This window comes from Alligator mississippiensis, chromosome 6 (genome assembly GCF_030867095.1).
Source record: "Alligator mississippiensis isolate rAllMis1 chromosome 6, rAllMis1, whole genome shotgun sequence".
Classification (NCBI taxonomy): domain Eukaryota; kingdom Metazoa; phylum Chordata; order Crocodylia; family Alligatoridae; genus Alligator; species Alligator mississippiensis.
Window position 1 is genome coordinate 19,248,390 of NC_081829.1, and position 18,012 is coordinate 19,266,401.

Here is an 18,012-nt window from a genome sequence, read left to right on the forward strand (position 1 = left end):
TGCACCCAGAGAGTAGTGGTGGACGGGTTGTACTCAGCCTGATGAGATGTGAGCAATGGGGTACCCCAGGGCTCGGGCCCGCACTGTTTAACATCTTCATCAGTGACTTGGACGAGGGGGTAGAAAGCATGCTGTCCAAGTTTGCTGATGACACTAAGATGTGGGGCAAGGTGGACACACTTGAAGGGAGAGAGAGGCTGCAACTAGATTTAGACAGACTACAAAAGTGGGCAGACAAGACTAGGATGGGGTTCAGCGTAGACAAATGCAGGGTGCTGCACCTTGGGAGAAGGAACCCACAGCATACATACAGGCTGGGGAGTTCCCCTCTTGAAAGCACAGAGGTGGAAAGGGATCTCAGAGTCATCATTGACTCCAAGATGAACATCAGCCTCCAATGTCAGACCGCAGCTAGCAAGGCCAGCCATACCTTGTCATGCATCCAAAGGTGCATTTCAAGCCGGTCCAGAGAGGTGATACTCCCCCTTTATGTGACTTTGGTCAGGCCGCAGTTGGAGTACTGCATCCAGTACTGGGCGCCGCACTTCAAAAGCGATGTGGCCAGCCTGGAGAGGGTTCAGAGGAGGGCCACCCACTTGGTGAGAGGGCAGCAGGACAGGCCTTATGAGGAGAGACTGAAGGACCTGAACCTGTTCAGCCTCAGCAAGAGGAGGCTGAGGGGGGACCTGCTGGCTGCCTACAAACTCATCAGGGGGGATCAACAGCAAATAGGCAGAGCTCTTTTCTCCCCAGCACCACCTGGGGTGACAAGGAACAATGGTAATAAGCTGATGAAGAATAGGTTTAGGTTAGAGATCAATCGGCAATATTTTACAGTTAGGATGGCCAAAATCTGGAACCAACTTCCCAGGGAAGTGGTCCTCACCCCTACCTTCGGCATATTCAAGAGGAGGTTGGATGATCACCTGTCTGGGGTCTTGTGAACCCAGCATTCATTCCTGCCTGTGGTAGGGGGTCAGGCTAGATGATCTGTTCAGGTCCCTCCTGACCCTAGCTACTATGAAACTACCCTCACACACAACTTCACTTTCAATAACCAACACTTCCTCCAGACCATGGGCACAACTATGGGCACCAAAATGGCCCCAAAGTATGCCAAACTTTATGAGTCAACTGTCAAAAGAATTCCTCAAGGACTGCACCATCAACCCCTTGCTATACTTCAGATATATCAATGACATCTTCATCATTTAGACTGAAAATCTGCAATCTCTGAGTTGCATCAGAAATTCAACAATTATCACCCCCGCATCAGACTTTCTCTTGAATACTCCAGCACTAACATCTCCTTTTTAGACATGATGATCATTATCCAGAATGGTAAAATACAGACCACGATATACAAGAAACCCATGGACTAACATAAATAACTGCAGAGAACCAGCAAACACCTGAAACACACTGAGAAAGCTGTAATATACAGCCAAGCCCTCAGATACCACCACATTTGAACTGAGAAAAGTGCCTGTGATTGTCACCTCACAAATCTCAAAAAGGCTTTCACTCAACAAGGGCACTCCTACAGAGAGAGAGATCACATTTTTGAAAGAGTCACCCAGATACCACGTGAAGAATTGCTACAGTACAGAAGGAAATCCCCCATGAATTGCACACCACTGGTTATGACATATTATCCTCCCTGGAATCTCAATCAATTGCAACCCATACTAGATTCATAGATGTTAGGGTCAGAAGGGACTTCAATAGATCATCGAGTCCGACCACCTGCATAGTCAGGAAAGAGTGCTGGGTCTAGATGACCCCAGCTAGATGCTTATCTAACCTCCTCTTGAAGACCCCCAGGGTAGGGGAGAGCACCACCTCCCTTGGGAGCCCGTTCCAGACCTTGGCCACTCGAACTGTGAAGAAGTTCTTCCTAATGTCCAATCTAAATCTGCTCTCTGCTAGCTTGTGGCCATTATTCCTTGTAACCCCTGGGGGCGCCTTGGTGAATAAAAACTCACCAATTCCCTTCTGTGCCCCCGTGATGAACTTATAGGCAGCCACAAGGTCACCTCTCAAACTTCTCTTGTGGAGGCTGAAAAGGTCCAGGTTCACTAGTCTCTCCTCATAGGGCTTGGTCTGCAAGCCCTTAACCATACGAGTGGCCCGTCTCTGGAGCCTCTCCAGGTTATCTGCATCCCTCTTGAAGTGCGGCGCCCAGAATTGCACGCAGTAGTCCAACTGCGGTCTGACCAGCGCCTGATAGAGGGGAAGTATCACCTCCTTGGATCTATTCGTCACGCATCTGCTGATGCACGATAAAGTGCCATTGGCTTTTCTGATGGCTTCGTCACACTGCCAACTCATGTTCATCTTGGAGTCCACTAGGACTCCAAGATCCCTTTCCACTTCCGTGCCACCCAGCAGGTTATTTCCTAGGCTGTAGGTATGCTGGACATTTTTCTTCCCTAGGTGCAGCACTTTGCATTTCTCCTTGTTGAACTGTATTCTGTTGTTTTCTGCCCACTTGTCCAACCTGTCCAGGTCTGCTTGCAGCTGTTCTCTGCCCTCTGGCGTGTCCATTCTCCCCATAGCTTTGTGTCATCTGCAAACTTGGACAGAGTACATTTTACTCCCTCGTCCAAGTCGCTGATGAAGACATTAAAGAGTATCGGTCCAAGGACCGAGCCCTGCGGGACCCCACTGCCCACACCCTTCCAGGTCAAGACCGACCCATCTACCACGACTCTCTAGGTGCAACCCTCCAGCCAATTCGCCACCCACCGGACTGTGTAGTCATCCGAGTCACAGCCTCTTAACTTGTTCACCAGTATGGGGTGGGATACCGTATCGAAGGCCTTCCTGAAGTCTAAGTATACGACATCCACCCCTCCTCCTGTGTCCAGGCGTTTCGTAACCTGGTCATAAAAAGAGACTAGATTAGTCAGGCACGATATGCCTGCTACAAACCCGGCTAGAAGACCTAGTTCTTAAAAAAGAGATCTTCCCAGAGCCACCCATTCTAGCCTTGAAACATGCACTGAACATTGCTAACCTCATCACCAGAAGCAAAATTCCTACGGCCCAAAACACACCGAATAGATCCAGACCATGCCATGACAAGAACTGTAAAACCTGCCAGCATATCTTCATCACCCCCACAATTACTACACCCCACAACAGAAGATCATCATTTCTGGATTTTACAGCTGCACCTCCAGAAATGTAATACATCTCATCCAGTGCACTAAATGCCCTGATGGAAAATATGTAAGAGAGACCAAACAACAACTGAGCACCAGAATGAATGCACACCGAAAATCTATCAAAGACAAAAGTACTCAATTATGTGTAGGGGCAAATTTTTCGCAAGAAAACCACTTTCTCTCCAATCTCTCAGTTCTAATCCTCAAAGGGAATTTACAAAACACCTTTCACAGACAAGCCTACGAACTTCACTTCATCAACCTACTGGATACAAAAAATCATGGACTAAATACAGACATTGGATTTATGACACGTTATAACCTGCCTAATATCTGATTCCCCAGGTACCTCTCCACGTTTTACCAGCTACATTCGTTCCCCTCTCCACCGCGCAACTTGTCTCTCACCCGCTGACTCCTCAATTTACATCTTCACTGATTGGCTTTCTTGCATGCATACCAGCCCCTGGCTCCTTTACTATTCATTCCACCCAGGAAGAGCACAGACCAAATGCAGATGCATCCTCAACCTGACAAAGGGTATTTGTACCCAAAAGCTTAAAAAGAATAATTTTTCCAACTATTTGGGTTGGTCTAATAAAAGATATCAGATTTACCCACAGAATCTTGTCTGCCTATGTCCTTAGACAAACATGGCTACAACCTGTACCCCTGAAACCCCTATATTTGAACCCAACCCTTATCCAGGTCCTGGCAGAAAGGTTTCGCTTACTTTATGGAAAACATAAGTCAGTAAAAACATGTATCAGTTAAAAAAAGAAAGTTTTGTTGTCAATAATATGTTTGCAGAATGTTGTTGGCACTAGATTTACAACCCAGCCCTGATACCCTGCTTGAGGCAAGTACAACCTTCAGACTAACGACAACTCCTCTAGCTGATAATAGGCAAATTTTATTGATACACAGTGATAAGAAATAAGAGCAACGCAGGCAAAGCAAGCAAGATGATTACAACATACGCTACCCAGATTCCTGAGTGACCAGAATATACATAAGGTTAGCAGTGTATCCAGCTAGTACGTAAACACCACCTTGAAGTTCTTTGCTTGGATGTTCGATATCAGCAACCTTGGAGGTCAGGGGCCAATGCAAGCTTGTTGTTCTGAAAACTTCTTTTGTATTCTCTTTCTCCTCTCATGGCTTTTCATTTTTGGACATTGTTAATTGGTCTTCCTGTGGTCACCATACTGTTCATGTTTTGTTTTGTTAGCCAAAAATCTATCTTCATAAGCCTATTACATCCACACACCTTAATTTGGTTATTTTATTTGGAACTGGAAATTCCAAAGGTTTTTGCAAGTAAGTACTGGAGTCCTGGAGCCAGGTCTATTTTTATTATGAAAATAAAGCTTGGATGTTTTTAATTTTTCAGGATGTGTATGTCCATTGGCCTTAGACACTGTGTCTGCCATGAAGGCTGCGAAACTGACGAACAGGCTTTTAGAAATCAATTAACCCTTGCCAATCTTTTAAATCATTGTTCTAATGCAATATGTACTTTACCTACAAGCCAATTCCTAAAAGCAACCTCTAAATATAATTTTTTTAGCAATTAAATGTCATTAAAAACGTCTTGGGTCAGTAACCCTGCTAGAGCACACCTACTCCACATGCTGTACTGCCCTTAACGTGGCACTAAGTACCTGCCAATATGTCCTCTGTCTTAGCCATGTTTATCATCATGTTTGTAGTGGTGCACTAAGGCTTCTACACTACATTTCAAGGCATAGCCCATTTCAAGATACACTTCAAGGCATAGCACACATGTTGTAGGCTGGCTGCACTTCACTGCAGTGCTCCCTAAGCAAACCAGACTACCAAAAGAAATCCAGCTCTTTAACATATTTCATTCTCACTGGTGAGTCGTCTATAATTTCTGAAAAGATTTTGTTGAGGACCCTGGGGAATTCCTGAGCATCAAACTCACCTCTTTCCTTTCTAAGCAAATTGCTGGTCATGTAAATCATGTCTTCTGATCAGAAATTGCTACTGTGTGTTAATCTCTGATATTCAGAGCCTCAGAAAGAATTCTCCCCTACTTCTTTTCTATTTTCTCCTAGTGACATATGGAATGACAAGTTCAAATGCCTATTACTACACCAAGGTCATGTCTGAGCTCTTTCTGCAGACCTCATCAAGCAGTGGAGTCTCTTTTCAGTCCATCAGTAGCATGACTGACTTCTGGGTGGTGAGTACAAACATAGGGGGCAAGGCCTTGGCCCATGAAATGGGAAACATATCACTCTGGTGCCAAGTAACCTGTCCCTGAAGCAGCTGAGGATTGGTATGGCATTGAGTGACCTTTGCTGAGATTTCGTCACCTCTCGCCATGAGCCACTGGCTGGAAATAGCTTGAAAGGTTTCAGTTGTCTTTGTCTGAAATATAAAAATCCTATTATTATCTAGAGATTTGCTTTTCCCCTTTGTGCTCAAGTGGTTGATTATTTTCCATACCATAATCCTTGTTTCCAGACCAGGATTCTTTTGGGAACCCCTTTTTCCATTTACCCAGATTATAGTTGACACCAGCAGTTAGCAATATCAGAATCATGGGGAAGGGGATGAACTTACCCCATGGAGTGGATTGCCAATGACTTAGAGACTTGTCCCACCTTCTCTTGCAGTATGGCCAAGGCCCACTACTGGATAGTCTTTATTGGACCAAATGGTACAATAATGAGTCACTAACAAACCACCATACCCAGTCCTACATCTACTATGAGAATCTGCTGCTTGGTGTCCCACGTCTGCGCCAGCTGAAAGTGAAGAACAACTCATGTGTTGTTCATGATGACTTTAAAGAGGAAATTTCAGGATGTTATGATGTGTACTCTGAGGACAAGGAAGAAAGGGTCTCCTTTGGACTCCTCAATGGAACTGCGTAAGTGTGCCCCTTCCATCCAACCTCCACTGAGGTTGGACTATTTTTTAGTTTTGCCCAACCTCTGGCCAAATTTTGCTGAAATTCAATGTTAAAAAGGTGGTCCCATGAGCGATATGTTTGGTGTAAGGTTCCTGTGTAAAGCTGCAGTTATTTCCTTCTGATTCTCCTTGGCAGTCAGGTCCAGTGTGTACTGTGAGTGCCAACACTAGGATTAAAAAAAAAAGAAAAAAAAGTCCTTGGGGTTCCTTTGATGCAATGAGAAATAGGGTCAGGTGAAGAGCAGGTTCTGCTGGGGAAGAATGCAGCCAAACCCAAGAAAACTCTTAGATTGAGTAACTTGTTTGCATTGCTGTTGAAGCTGAAGAAAACAAAACCGCACGGAAAAAGAACATGGGTCTCTTTCACATGTGCGCTGGCGTGTTCTGATTAGTACACATCAGAGCAGACCCAATTAAAGGAGTCTGCTGCAGCGTTCTAATCAGAACACTCCGGCGTGCTGCAGCAACTTGTGTATTAAGTGTCCCCACATTTCAAAATGGTGGGGGGGGGGGGGGCACTTTAACTAAAGTTTATTGAACTCCCAAGAGCCGCTCTATTTAAAATGGCCCTCCCCTGGAGCACATGTACAGACACCCATTGTGACCAGATCCAATAAAGGTGCAAAACCACCCACTAACCCTATGGTATCTACGGCTCAACAGAAATAATCAAGTTTCTTAAAAACTGAAATCCTATTCTCAGCAGGGTTTGCAAACCCAAGAGTTTTGAATCATGCAGTTAAGACCTGGGACTTTTCAGGGACTTTTCTAGGGAGCTGACCCTCTTATCTGAACTCACCAAACCTGTAAAATTGCTCTGAGGCTGTAGGATTTCCTCAGTCTTGTTTCCCTTATATTAACATGATCCATGTGGTTGTTATAAATTATCTAAGAATACTGAGCTATAACAGCATTAAGAGAACTCTAAGTGACCTGCCAGTGAAGGAAAATGATTGTATATTGCTTGTTAGGGTTTCCTACATGAATGCAGTGTTCTAATCTACTAAGAGCCACATGCAAAACAAGCTAGGAAGCAATACAATAGATTCGGGTAAGCAATTACAAGACAAACAGAAAAACTGTTACCTCGGGGATCTTATATCCTGTCTCCAAGAGGTTGCAAATCTGCCAAGGTTGGGAACTAATACATCAAAGGGCTATATACAGATAAAGACATGATTCAGGCTCAGATCTTCAAAGATACTGTAGAACTCCCTTCCTGAGTTACCTTTGAAATTCTGTGCCTTAGTCTCTGGAAAACAAGTGATGAAAAGGACTAAGCCAGGGGTTAGCACTGGTTTTTGGCAAGGGGTCAGAATGACTCAGCTTGGGTTGGAGATAGGCTGGTATTAGGACCCAGCTGCTGCCTCCCCTTAACTAGGGACAATCTTTGGAGGTTAGTCTAACCTGACTAAGTTAAATCAGTTTTGTAACCAGACAGACATCCCAGAAATGCAGGCACATGCCTGCAGTGGCTCAGGCTAGAACCTGGGGGGTGATAGAGGTGCCCTCCCTTCCTTCCACAACACTGAGCTGAGGGGTGGAGGGCATGGCCAGGTCCTGGCAGGATGGTCTGATTAGCCCAGCAGAGAATTGATAACAGTGTTTATCACCCCATTAAAAAAAACAACAGCGGGACAGCCGAATCCAAATCCGAAGCAAAACAACAGAGGGAATCAGCCGAATCCAAATCTGAAGCAAATACTTGCCACTTTGCACAGGCCTACCTCTGGGCTCTGCCCATGGCATAGCACAGAATGGCATGGCATGGGTAGAGCTCCCCCTCTGTTGGAGCCCCAGGTAGCTGACTATGACACAGTGCAGGGAGAGGCCCATGCCACCAAAGCACAGGTCCGTGGGCCAGATCCAAAGACACCATGGCCAGATCTGGTCCAGGGGCCATAGGTTGCTGACTAAATGGTTCTCAAATATGCTTTGCAACTTCTTGGAGGTAGGATACAGGATCCTTGAGCCAAGTGTTCCTGTTTGTGTTAGGATGTTATTATAATACAGTACAATTACCATGCACTTAAGGCACTTAAAATGAGAGAGTCCCCAGGTTAGAGCTGGAAAACTATTGCTAAGTACTCTCTGAGTGTCTCAAAGTTATGTCACTTCAGGCAATGGTTATCTTTGGGTCATAGGCAGGCAAGGTTGTTTGTGTAGATGTCGTATCTTTTATTAGATCAACTGAGTAGTTGAGACAAAGTTCTTTGTAAGTTTTTGGGTGCAATACCATTCTTCAGGCATAGGGAGTCTGCTGTTCTGAGACTCCAAGAATGAAAGAAGCTAAAAGTGTGACAGGATGTCAGTGAGAATGTAAATATGTGGAAATTAGGAAAACAAAAGATAGAGCAGGGAAGGGAGGGGTCAAAAATTCGGTGGGGGGAGGGGGGGCAAAGGTGAGTAAAGGAGACTCTACAGTAGTAGATTTCCAATGTAGAAAAGAGGCTGTCTGAAAAAGTAAATAGCTGGGAATTAGAAAGACAAAGGGCAGAAAAGGAGGGGAGGAGAAGGGAGGAAGGGGAGAAAGAGAAGTGTAAGAGGTCAGGTCCAGCAGGTACCTGGTAGATCAAATGCCAGTGCCAGTCTCAATTGCAGTCATGCCCACTGCCATACTAACAGCAGCTACATTAAGCTTTGTTAGTTTTTCATAGGTCATAGCAGCTGTCCCTAAAACAACCAGAGGAAGTACAAACAGACTCACAGTGGGACATCAGAGAACTGAACCCTGTTCTCCTGCATTCTAGCTCCATACCCTAGCCAATGAGATAACATTTACTTGTATATTTTTGTGCAGGTGGAGGTACCATACCGAGGAAGAATTGGGAGGTTCCTCTCACTGGGGTAGAATAACCAGCTATAGTGGTGGAGGATACTATATAGACCTCAAGCTGACCCGAGAGGAGACTGCTGAAGCTTTGCAACTCTTAAAGGAGAACTTGTGGCTGGACCGAGGGACCCGAGTAGCCTTCATTGATTTCTCAGTATATAATGCAAACATCAACCTCTTCTGTGTGCTGAGGTAGGCAGTCTTGCCAAAAAGTTTTCATTCTTTCTCTTCATTGTCAGTGTTGCTACCTAGTACATTTACACTTTTCCCATCTTCAGAGTTTTTAATGCAAGGCGCTTAAAGCACTTTACAAATAAATTAATTCAAACCCCTTTCCCCTACATTCCCCACCTCATCCAGGTGGTAAATTTTAGTATTATTCCCATCTTAATTGGTGAATGACTTGTCTTGGGTCCCAAAATGGATTAAAAGCAGGACTGGGAATAGAATCCAGGAGTCATGGCTCCCTGTCCTCTCTAGCCACAGGGGATGGAGATGGTACAAGCTCTGAATGTTTCCTTGTCATTGTCTGGAGATGAGTTGGCATTTCTTTCCTTGAATCTTCTCGCCTTTGACACTAGTTACTACCATGATTGGAGTGTTATGAAGACCTGCAATAGAACAATGCAAAGGCAAGATATCACTCTTACCCCTTTACCTACCATGAAAAAATATGCTTGTTTCACACTTACAGCTTTATGAGTCCTTAACCTTAAGGGGGGGTGTTATTTGGAGCTTTGTCACAGGGTACCTTAAAATCAGCATATAGGAACTTAAAATGAGAACATTCACCTACTAAAGGGTATTACACCATCATAAGTACCCTCTAAATGTTTTAAAGATAAGCCACCCAAGAGGAAGTTCATCTTGGAAATCATTTCTCCATGCCATTTCAGGGTGTTGGTTGAATGGTCAGGGGAGGTAAAATGTCTTACTTTCATTCCTCCAGCATCTCAGGATGCACAGCTCCCAGCCACTCTACCCATTCCCACTCTGCAAAACACCCCCTACTTCCAGCTGAGAGCAACTGCTTTGAGCGGGTTACTTGCAGAGAGACCACGGAGCTGGGGAAGCCTGCTTGCATAGTCTTGCTGCTGGGAGGCTCAATTTCAGCAAGACCAGAGAGTCCCAGGGAAGCAGCTTCTGGTGTCACTCACCGAGGTGTGGCAACACCACTCTGAGAGAGGGGCTGCCAGGGCTTAAGCCCTCAGTATGGAACCTCCACATCAATTTCAGCAAGGCCAGAGAGCCCCAGAGGAGTTGCTTCCAAGCTACACGCCTCCCTTCCATCTTCCCACCTGCCTACTGTCTCCATGCCCTCACCCGCCAGGGCCTCTAGTGGCACCTCACAGTCATGCAGGTCTGATACAACATGAAGACTTTACCTGTGACTACTCTAAAACCACCCTTTTTGACATTACACTGCATTCCACAGATTTCTGGCATTATACAGGAAACCAGTAATGAAGGCCTTTATGCTAGTAGCTCTGCCCTACCTAACTGTAGCTCCCTACTACATACCATGAGTGCTCTCTAGCTAGGGATGGGTAAATAGTTGACTATTCAGATGCAAATCAGACCCAATCCTATTTAAGAGATGTGCATTAAATGGAATTACTGCGCAGTACTGTCACCACACTTTTTTTTTTCAGATGCTACTGTGCAGTAGGAATGAGCTACTGTGCAGTAGCTTATTACTACTGCTCACTAGTGTCACCATCATGGTTTGCGCCTGGCGATGCTATGGTGCCATAGCGATGAGCTATGGTATCATCTCATGTAAATGTGCCTAGTGAGAGGCATCATCTGGGAGCAATGGGAGCCACTGAGTGCTGAATAGTTTTGAAGGTCCAGTCACACTGGAGGTAGGACTGAACACAGTCACATGATTAATAAGGTAATTTTCTCTTACAAAAAATATACTACAGTACTTGCATTTCCCTTGTCACTGTTTCCTTCCTCACAGTGTGCAATGTGGCAGCAGAGATGAGCGATTGTGGCAAAGTCCACAAGTATGTTCATGCTTTTTCCATACTTGGTTGGAGGTTCTCTTGGCTCATACCCTTAACCTGATACTTCTCAAGACCATACAACATCCCCACAATTACTGTGCTTTCTTTCTTCCTTTGAAGGTTGGTGGTTGAATTCCCAGCCACTGGTGGTGCCATCCCCTCCTGGCAAATCCGTACAGTCAAGCTTATCCGATATGTCAGCACTTGGGACTTCTTCATTGTCGCCTGTGAGATTGTCTTCTGCATCTTCATCTTTTACTATGTAGTGGAAGAAATTCTAGAACTGCGGATCCACAAGCTCCAGTATTTCACCAGTATATGGAACATCCTGGATGTGGTGGTCATACTGGTGAGAGTCCCCATGAGCTTTTATGGATGAAGAATTCAGGGAGTTGGAAAAGGAAAAACAAAATTAGGAGCAGGGGAACTGGTGTTGAAAAGCCCAGAACTGTCTCAAACCTTTACTCCAAATTCAAAGAGAATGACTAATGGGAGATTTCCTAAGTCCTTGACTTTCAATAGGTGTTAGGTGCCTTTGAAACTCTTCCCTTTAAGTCCATGCTTAAATGATTAGACGGGCTGGGACATAAACCAGTGTGTTAGAACCCTGCTAAGTATTTCCATCCCTTCAAATGGATTATCTCCATTGGCTGATTTCAAGGGGCTCAATGACATTTTTATCTCCAGTCCCTGTTTACCTTGTACACCCAGCAGTAATTCCAGGTGCTTCTTCCTTCAGCTTTCCATTGTTGCCATTGGGTTCCATATCTTTCGCACCATTGAGGTGAACCGGCTGATGGGAGAGCTGCTGAAGCACCCTGACATCTATGCAGACTTTGAGTTCCTGGCTTTTTGGCAGACCCAGTACAACAACATGAATGCGGTCAACTTATTCTTCGCCTGGATTAAGGTACTACACAGGTTCCTATTGGGCTTTCTGCTTTCTGAGCTAACATAGGGAAAGAATCCAGAGGGCTACAGTTTTGGAGCTCAAACTCCCCTTCTTTTGTGTGAACAGACAGTAGCATGTGCAATTGATGGGGAGGGGCAGGCCTGGGGAAGAGGCTTGCCTCTGCATCGTGTTCCAGGGCTCCTACCTGATCTGCAGGGGCAGTGCTCTGGAGATGGGAGCAGTGAGTTGTGGCATTGAAAGGGGTTTTAAGGTGCAGAGTGCCAAATAATTTTATTGAAAAAAATATTAACAATGTGTTGTCTTGCAAAACCATAAATGGCAGGCTAAATCTTAATGAATGATTATCTCCCTTAATGCCAAACTGGATCAAGACACCCCATCCTTCTTAGGCATAAGGTTCTTTACATATAGAAAATGAGCCCCAAAACCCCCATGGTTGCTTGCTGTGACTATTTCATTAATAGAACATAAAAAAAAAAACAAATGAGACCATGAGCAGCAAACTATGATTATTTCAGTCACTGTCTCTTGAATATCTCTCCCTGTGGACAGCTTTCAATATGATACCTTGAGAGTAGGTGCGTAAAACCAAATTATATTAATCTCTGAATCATCAGCAAATCCCATTTCTGTATGTTACAAACAATTAATACATTTTATAGCTTCCCTGCTGTGAGTATGGAGCTGCAGGTGCGCAACGTGGAGCCTCAGTAGAGGCAGCCACCGCTGCACTGGCAGTGAGGAGTGCAGCCCTGTGCAACCTACCTGGCCACTTCTATTGGGGAGGTTCTGTGCCACCCCCAACCCTCACACCTACACCCACACCTCGTCCAGCTGAGCTCCACACTCCTTCTGTCCCTCTGGGGGGAGGAGGAGGAGGGGGAAGAGTTCCCCCTAGCATGGAACAGAGTCTCCCCCTGCCCTGGGGGAGGAGTGGGGTGAAGAGTCCCCTTCTGGGGCTGGGCAGCATCCCATAGTTCACCCCCTTCCACACCCCACAACAATGGGGGAGAAGCAGGGGGAAGAGTCCCCCTCTGGGGCCAGGCAGCCTCACAGAGCCTCCCTCCCCATCCCAATGCAGGGGTGGGGGGAGGAGGGAGAAGAACCCCGCCGCCCCCCAAGCACTGAACAGGGCCCCACTCTCAGCCCCGTGGGAGTGGGGGAGAGGGAGGAGGGGGAAGAGTTCCCCGCTGGGGCCATGCAGCCCTGTGTGCAGGGATTGCTCCTGGCTCTCAGGGAGCCACTGGGGTGGGCCTGCCAGGGCCTCGCCGTGCTCCCCGCACCTCAGCTCGGCTTCCCTGTGGAAGGGAAGGCTGCACTAGTGCCCCCAGGCTTTTGGCTTGATTCACTGAAGGCATTTGCCTGCATTTCCCAAATAGAAAGGGAAAGTCTATCCACTAGGAGACTGAGTCACTCTCCGCTGGTTAGACTAACCTGCAAAGATTGAATTAATTCAGGCTCAGGCTTTTTGAATGTTTGTCCCTAGCCCAGAGATCTAAGTCCTCCAATAGGTGTAGTGAGAGCAAGAGGCCAACTTTGCTGAAGACAGGTGAAATAACATGCCTGAATAAACTCCAGCATAGTTTGTGCTGGAGTTTATGGTCCTGGGTGCTGCATTTACATCTGCACCCAGGATTGCAGCACGCTGAGCCAGGTCAGAGCAGCCCTGGCTGATAGGGATCCTGGGGGTTTAGCCTGCCAGCACAGAGCTGCTCCAACCCAGCTCAAAGTGCTGTGGAGGAGCTGGCTGGAGCACAAGGGTGCTCCGGTGCAGGGTTAGCCAGCAGGCAGCTCCTGCACTGAAGCACCCTCATGCCTCAGCCAGCCCCATCAGTGGCTACACACATGAATGACTTGTGCTTCCTGAGGCTGGGGGGGCAAGTTGACCACCTGCAGGCGGCAGTGACAGTGTTAGCAGTGTGGCATGGCGGTGGCAAGTGGGGACTGTCCGCAAATGGGCGCAGTGACGCCGGCAGTAAGGGCGGAACAAGCGGGGACTGCCTGCAGGCAGCTGTGGTGACATAGGCGGCGAGGGGAGGCCGAGTGGGGACCGCCCGCAGGTGGCCACAGTGGCATTGGCAGCAAGGGGAGGAGGGGGGAGAGGTGACCACCCACAGATGCTGGAGGCAGTGTTGGCATTGGCCAATCTCAAGGGGGCACGTGTCCCCACCATGCCTCCACTATATGTCGTCTATGCCTACATGTGCATAGCAGTGCACTAAATAACACCACTGCAGGCAGTACTTGTAAACAAGTACTCTCCCATGGTGGTGTTTATTAATTTACTGCAGAGTAATAGGGCCACACATGTAGACACTGACACTTTACTGCAGAGCTAATTAGTCAGCTCCACAGTAACCATCTTATGTAAACAGAGTATTTGATGAACAAGTTTATATAACTGGGCGTTGTGATCCAAAGATCCCCCATTCTTGTATTACTAAACTATCATAGTCATTAAACTTCATGAGACCTGAGGAAGAATGTCTTGCATTCAACAGCTTGTTTAACTTCATCCCAGCTACATAGTTGGTCCAGTAAAAGATATCACCCTAAGAAAACCTTGCATCTATGAAAATTATGAAATTCACTGAAGGCAAAATCCTAATTGTAATGTACTAAAAATCTAAGATTTTAATTTAAATTGATAAGATCATATTTTTTTTAGTAAGCAGGTTTGCATCAGTAATGAGGCCTGCCCCCTACAGGGTGGAAAACTACAGAAATTAGCTTCTCTTCTTGGCATGTTCCCCCTTGGGGCCTAGCCAATACTTTTGCTGTTTCAGGGAGAAGGATCTTGTGGAGAATAAGACTGAGGATACAGTGTCAGAATGATCCCCAAAGAGCCTTGCTGTAGGTGAGGAAAGGGGAGCTAGATAGGATGGAAAAGATGTCAGCACCTCATGGGTGTAAAGAGGGATATTTTATCCCTCTTCATTTTAAGAAGGATATTTATTACAAACTTGTAATATTTCCTGGAATCCATCCCCTTCCTGTGAAAATGACAGAATAGAAGCAAGGGAAAGCTACTATGTTTTAGGAACTAAGTGGTAATTGGGCACACATTGGCTTACTATGCTCCATGGGTGTACAACATCTAGGACACAAAGAGTGGGGTGTTTAGAAAGGTTTAAAGAGTAAAATGGGAACTGAAGGTCAGGGATGAAAGTGGATACGGCCAGTGGAGCTGCGAACCATATTGATCCATTGATCTCTCCTTCCTAGTAGCTGAAGAACATAGTTTCATAGTTTCTAGGGTCGGAAGGAACCTGAACAGATCATCAAGTCTGACCCCCCGCCCTGGGCAGGAAAGAGTGCTGGGATCATAATACCCCAGCCAGATACCTATCCAGCCTTCTCTTAAAGACCCCCAAGGTAGGGGAGAGCACTACCTCCCTTGGAGATGAGAATATAGGTATGACAAGGAGGATGTGTAGACAGGATCCTCTTTCTAGACTGTTCTGGAGGTCATGGAAGGACTACTGGGGAGGAGGTCATGGGAAGAGATCATGGGGGTCTCTGCGCAAGCCCCTGTAGCCCTGAGGCCGCTGCAGGAGCGGTGAGTCCCAGGGCTTTTCTCGGCTTTTTTTTCTTAAAGGGCTGCAGCTGGTCCAAGTGGGGCACCCGTGGGGGGACTGGGGGAGTGAGGGGGGAGGTCAGGGGGCTTGTGCAGAGCCCCCTATGCAGTGTGGGGTAGTGGGGGGGCAGCAGGGCTTGCCCCCCTGCCTGGCAGCACCCAGTGAGTAACAGGGCTTTTTTTTAAAGTACCAGGAGCTGGGGCAGGAGGGGGCAGCCATGGTGGGGGGGCTGGGGGAGCGAGAGGGAGTTGGAGTAGGGGGGAGTCCAGGGGGCTGGGGGAGCAGTGGGGCTTGGGGGGGGGGCTAGCAGGGGTCCCCCCCCATGGTCCCCTTCTCCAGCCCCCTTCCCCCACCCCTAGTACTTACTAATTCGGTGTCAGCTCCAGCTGACGAATCATCAAAGCTCTCCGAATCTTTTCCAAAGATTCAGACAGCTTTGAATCGATTCAGACCTTTAGACGTGGCCTACGTTTGACCATATACTGACAACATTTTATAGAAGCAGGGCATTAGCTGCTGTGGTTCCCCTGCTTTACCTGTGGCAGGTTAGGGTGTTAGGTCTGTGTTGTGTCAGCGTTGATGGTAGTCTTATGTACATTATGGTTGTTTAGATTATGGTTGTATGGGATGGTTTGGATAGGGATAATTCTGCCTCAAGCAGAGGGTTGGACTGGACGGCCTCTGGAGGTCCCTTCCAGCCTGATTTCTCTATGGCTGTATGAGTACATTTCATCACCTCAGCCATGGACACTGGTCAGCAGGACAAACCAGCCCAAGGATGATTCACAGATTACAGGGTTTTGCAGACAGCTCATGATAGTCAGCTGCATCATGTGCAGAATTTGGAGCTGGACCTTGACCAGAGCCCAGAGCCAAGCCCCATGCAATGTGTATTGATGGTTCTGTTGGGTTTCAGTGCCCAGAACTGATTGCTGATTATTTACATGTAGCCAATCTTGACCAGGGTTGAGTCCCTGATGCACTCGATGCTAAAGAGATGCATCCATCATAATAAACAGTTTTTGTGACAGAGAAGTTGCTGGCCTATTAGAAAAGCCAGTTCCCACTTCTAAGAGTTGACTGGAGAAACTAGAACCCACCCATCCAAACATGACGCTCAATAAGGACTCAGTAATGTGGCAGCCCTAGAGTGGGAAGTCTTTTTTGGTCTACTCAACAGGTAAGTGCAGCACAGCATGGGAGATCTCCATGGGCTGCCCCAGTCTTACTCTAACAAGACCAGTGGCATAGATAAGCTTCAGCAGAGGTAGGGTAAAATCTTTAGGTACCCCCTCCAATGAGCGGAGCACCCTGCAAAGGCTCCCTTGATGCAAGGTATACACTCTGTCCTGGGGAGTGTGCCCTGTGAGAAGCATCTACCTTACATAGGTCACATCGGTCTGTTTGGCAGCCACTAAGCAAATAGTGGCCTGGGGTAATTGCTCCATATGTCCCCTCTTATCTATATCCCTGACTAGCACCCCCTTTGAAAGGCAAAAAAGAATGGCAGCTTCCAGACCTTTGTCATCTTGTCCCCTTGACTAGCACAGTCCAGGAGGATGACAACCAAAACCCACTATGGTGGTAGTTTTCATGGTGCGGACTCATGGTGCACTGGGACGAGACGCATACACTCCCACCCCCACAGATTACTACTGGCCAGTGCTGAACTTGCTGTTCAGGCTTGATTAGCCAAGTGCAGGCTTTATGCTGCCTTCTACATTCATGTGGCTCCCACCATCTTTCCATGAGGAATGGGGAGCGGACAGGTGCTCTTATCCTTACATCACCCATGTGAATTAGGAAGTCTCCATTTAATGAAACAAAAAGAGCAGTATCCACTTTCTCAAAGTCCCTCAGGAAGTCTGGACAGAGTTGGAATTTAACTCACATTGCTCAGGGCCCAGACTAGCACTGCAACCACTGGAGCTTCCTTCCCTTCTGCTTACTCATTTCTACTCTCACCACGTTTCTGGTAATGATGCTAGTAATTCAGGAGTGTATGTGTGTGTGAAAGAAAATAAACTGGTTGATGGTCACAGCTCACCTTGAACCTGTCTCTTCCATACAGATATTCAAGTACATTAGCTTTAACAAAACGATGACCCAGCTTTCCTCCACACTGGCCCGCTGTGCCAAGGATATCCTGGGCTTTGCCATCATGTTCTTTATTGTGTTCTTTGCCTATGCACAGCTGGGCTACCTGCTCTTTGGGACCCAAGTGGAGAACTTTAGCACCTTTGTTAAATGCATGTAAGTGTTTTTTTTTTTCCTGTCTCCTCTTTCTCCTGCATCTATTATTCTCTTCTGTCATTCTCCTTCTCAGACTTGAAGTTTCCATTTTTCCTTGCAAATTGAGTAGGCATAAGTGGGCACCATCTTGTAAGCTGATTTGTTCCTGAATTTAAGGAGAACTGTTCACTTCAATGACCCACAGAAATCACTCCTGTGTTTTATTCTGTATGGGGATGTGAAAGGGACGTAGAGTCCATGCCTTCATGTTGCATTACATTCCAGCAACAGCTAGCTTGGAATCTAGAATGCTGCTTCCTTTCTAAGTTAG

The 18,012-nt window shown here is 46.7% G+C and overlaps 1 protein-coding gene across 1 annotated transcript in view; it reads left to right on the top strand.

Annotated features, from left to right (window-relative positions):
* PKD2L1 (polycystin 2 like 1, transient receptor potential cation channel) overlaps positions 1–18,012 on the top strand; it is a 49,086-nt gene that overhangs the window by 14,189 nt on the left and 16,885 nt on the right. The window contains exons 3-8 of the mRNA XM_059729684.1: positions 5,252–5,379; positions 5,816–6,072; positions 8,914–9,138; positions 11,079–11,307; positions 11,698–11,868; positions 17,521–17,702. Coding sequence (XP_059585667.1) covers positions 5,252–5,379; positions 5,816–6,072; positions 8,914–9,138; positions 11,079–11,307; positions 11,698–11,868; positions 17,521–17,702 — 1,192 coding nt within the window. The remainder of the gene's footprint in view (positions 1–5,251; positions 5,380–5,815; positions 6,073–8,913; positions 9,139–11,078; positions 11,308–11,697; positions 11,869–17,520; positions 17,703–18,012) is intronic.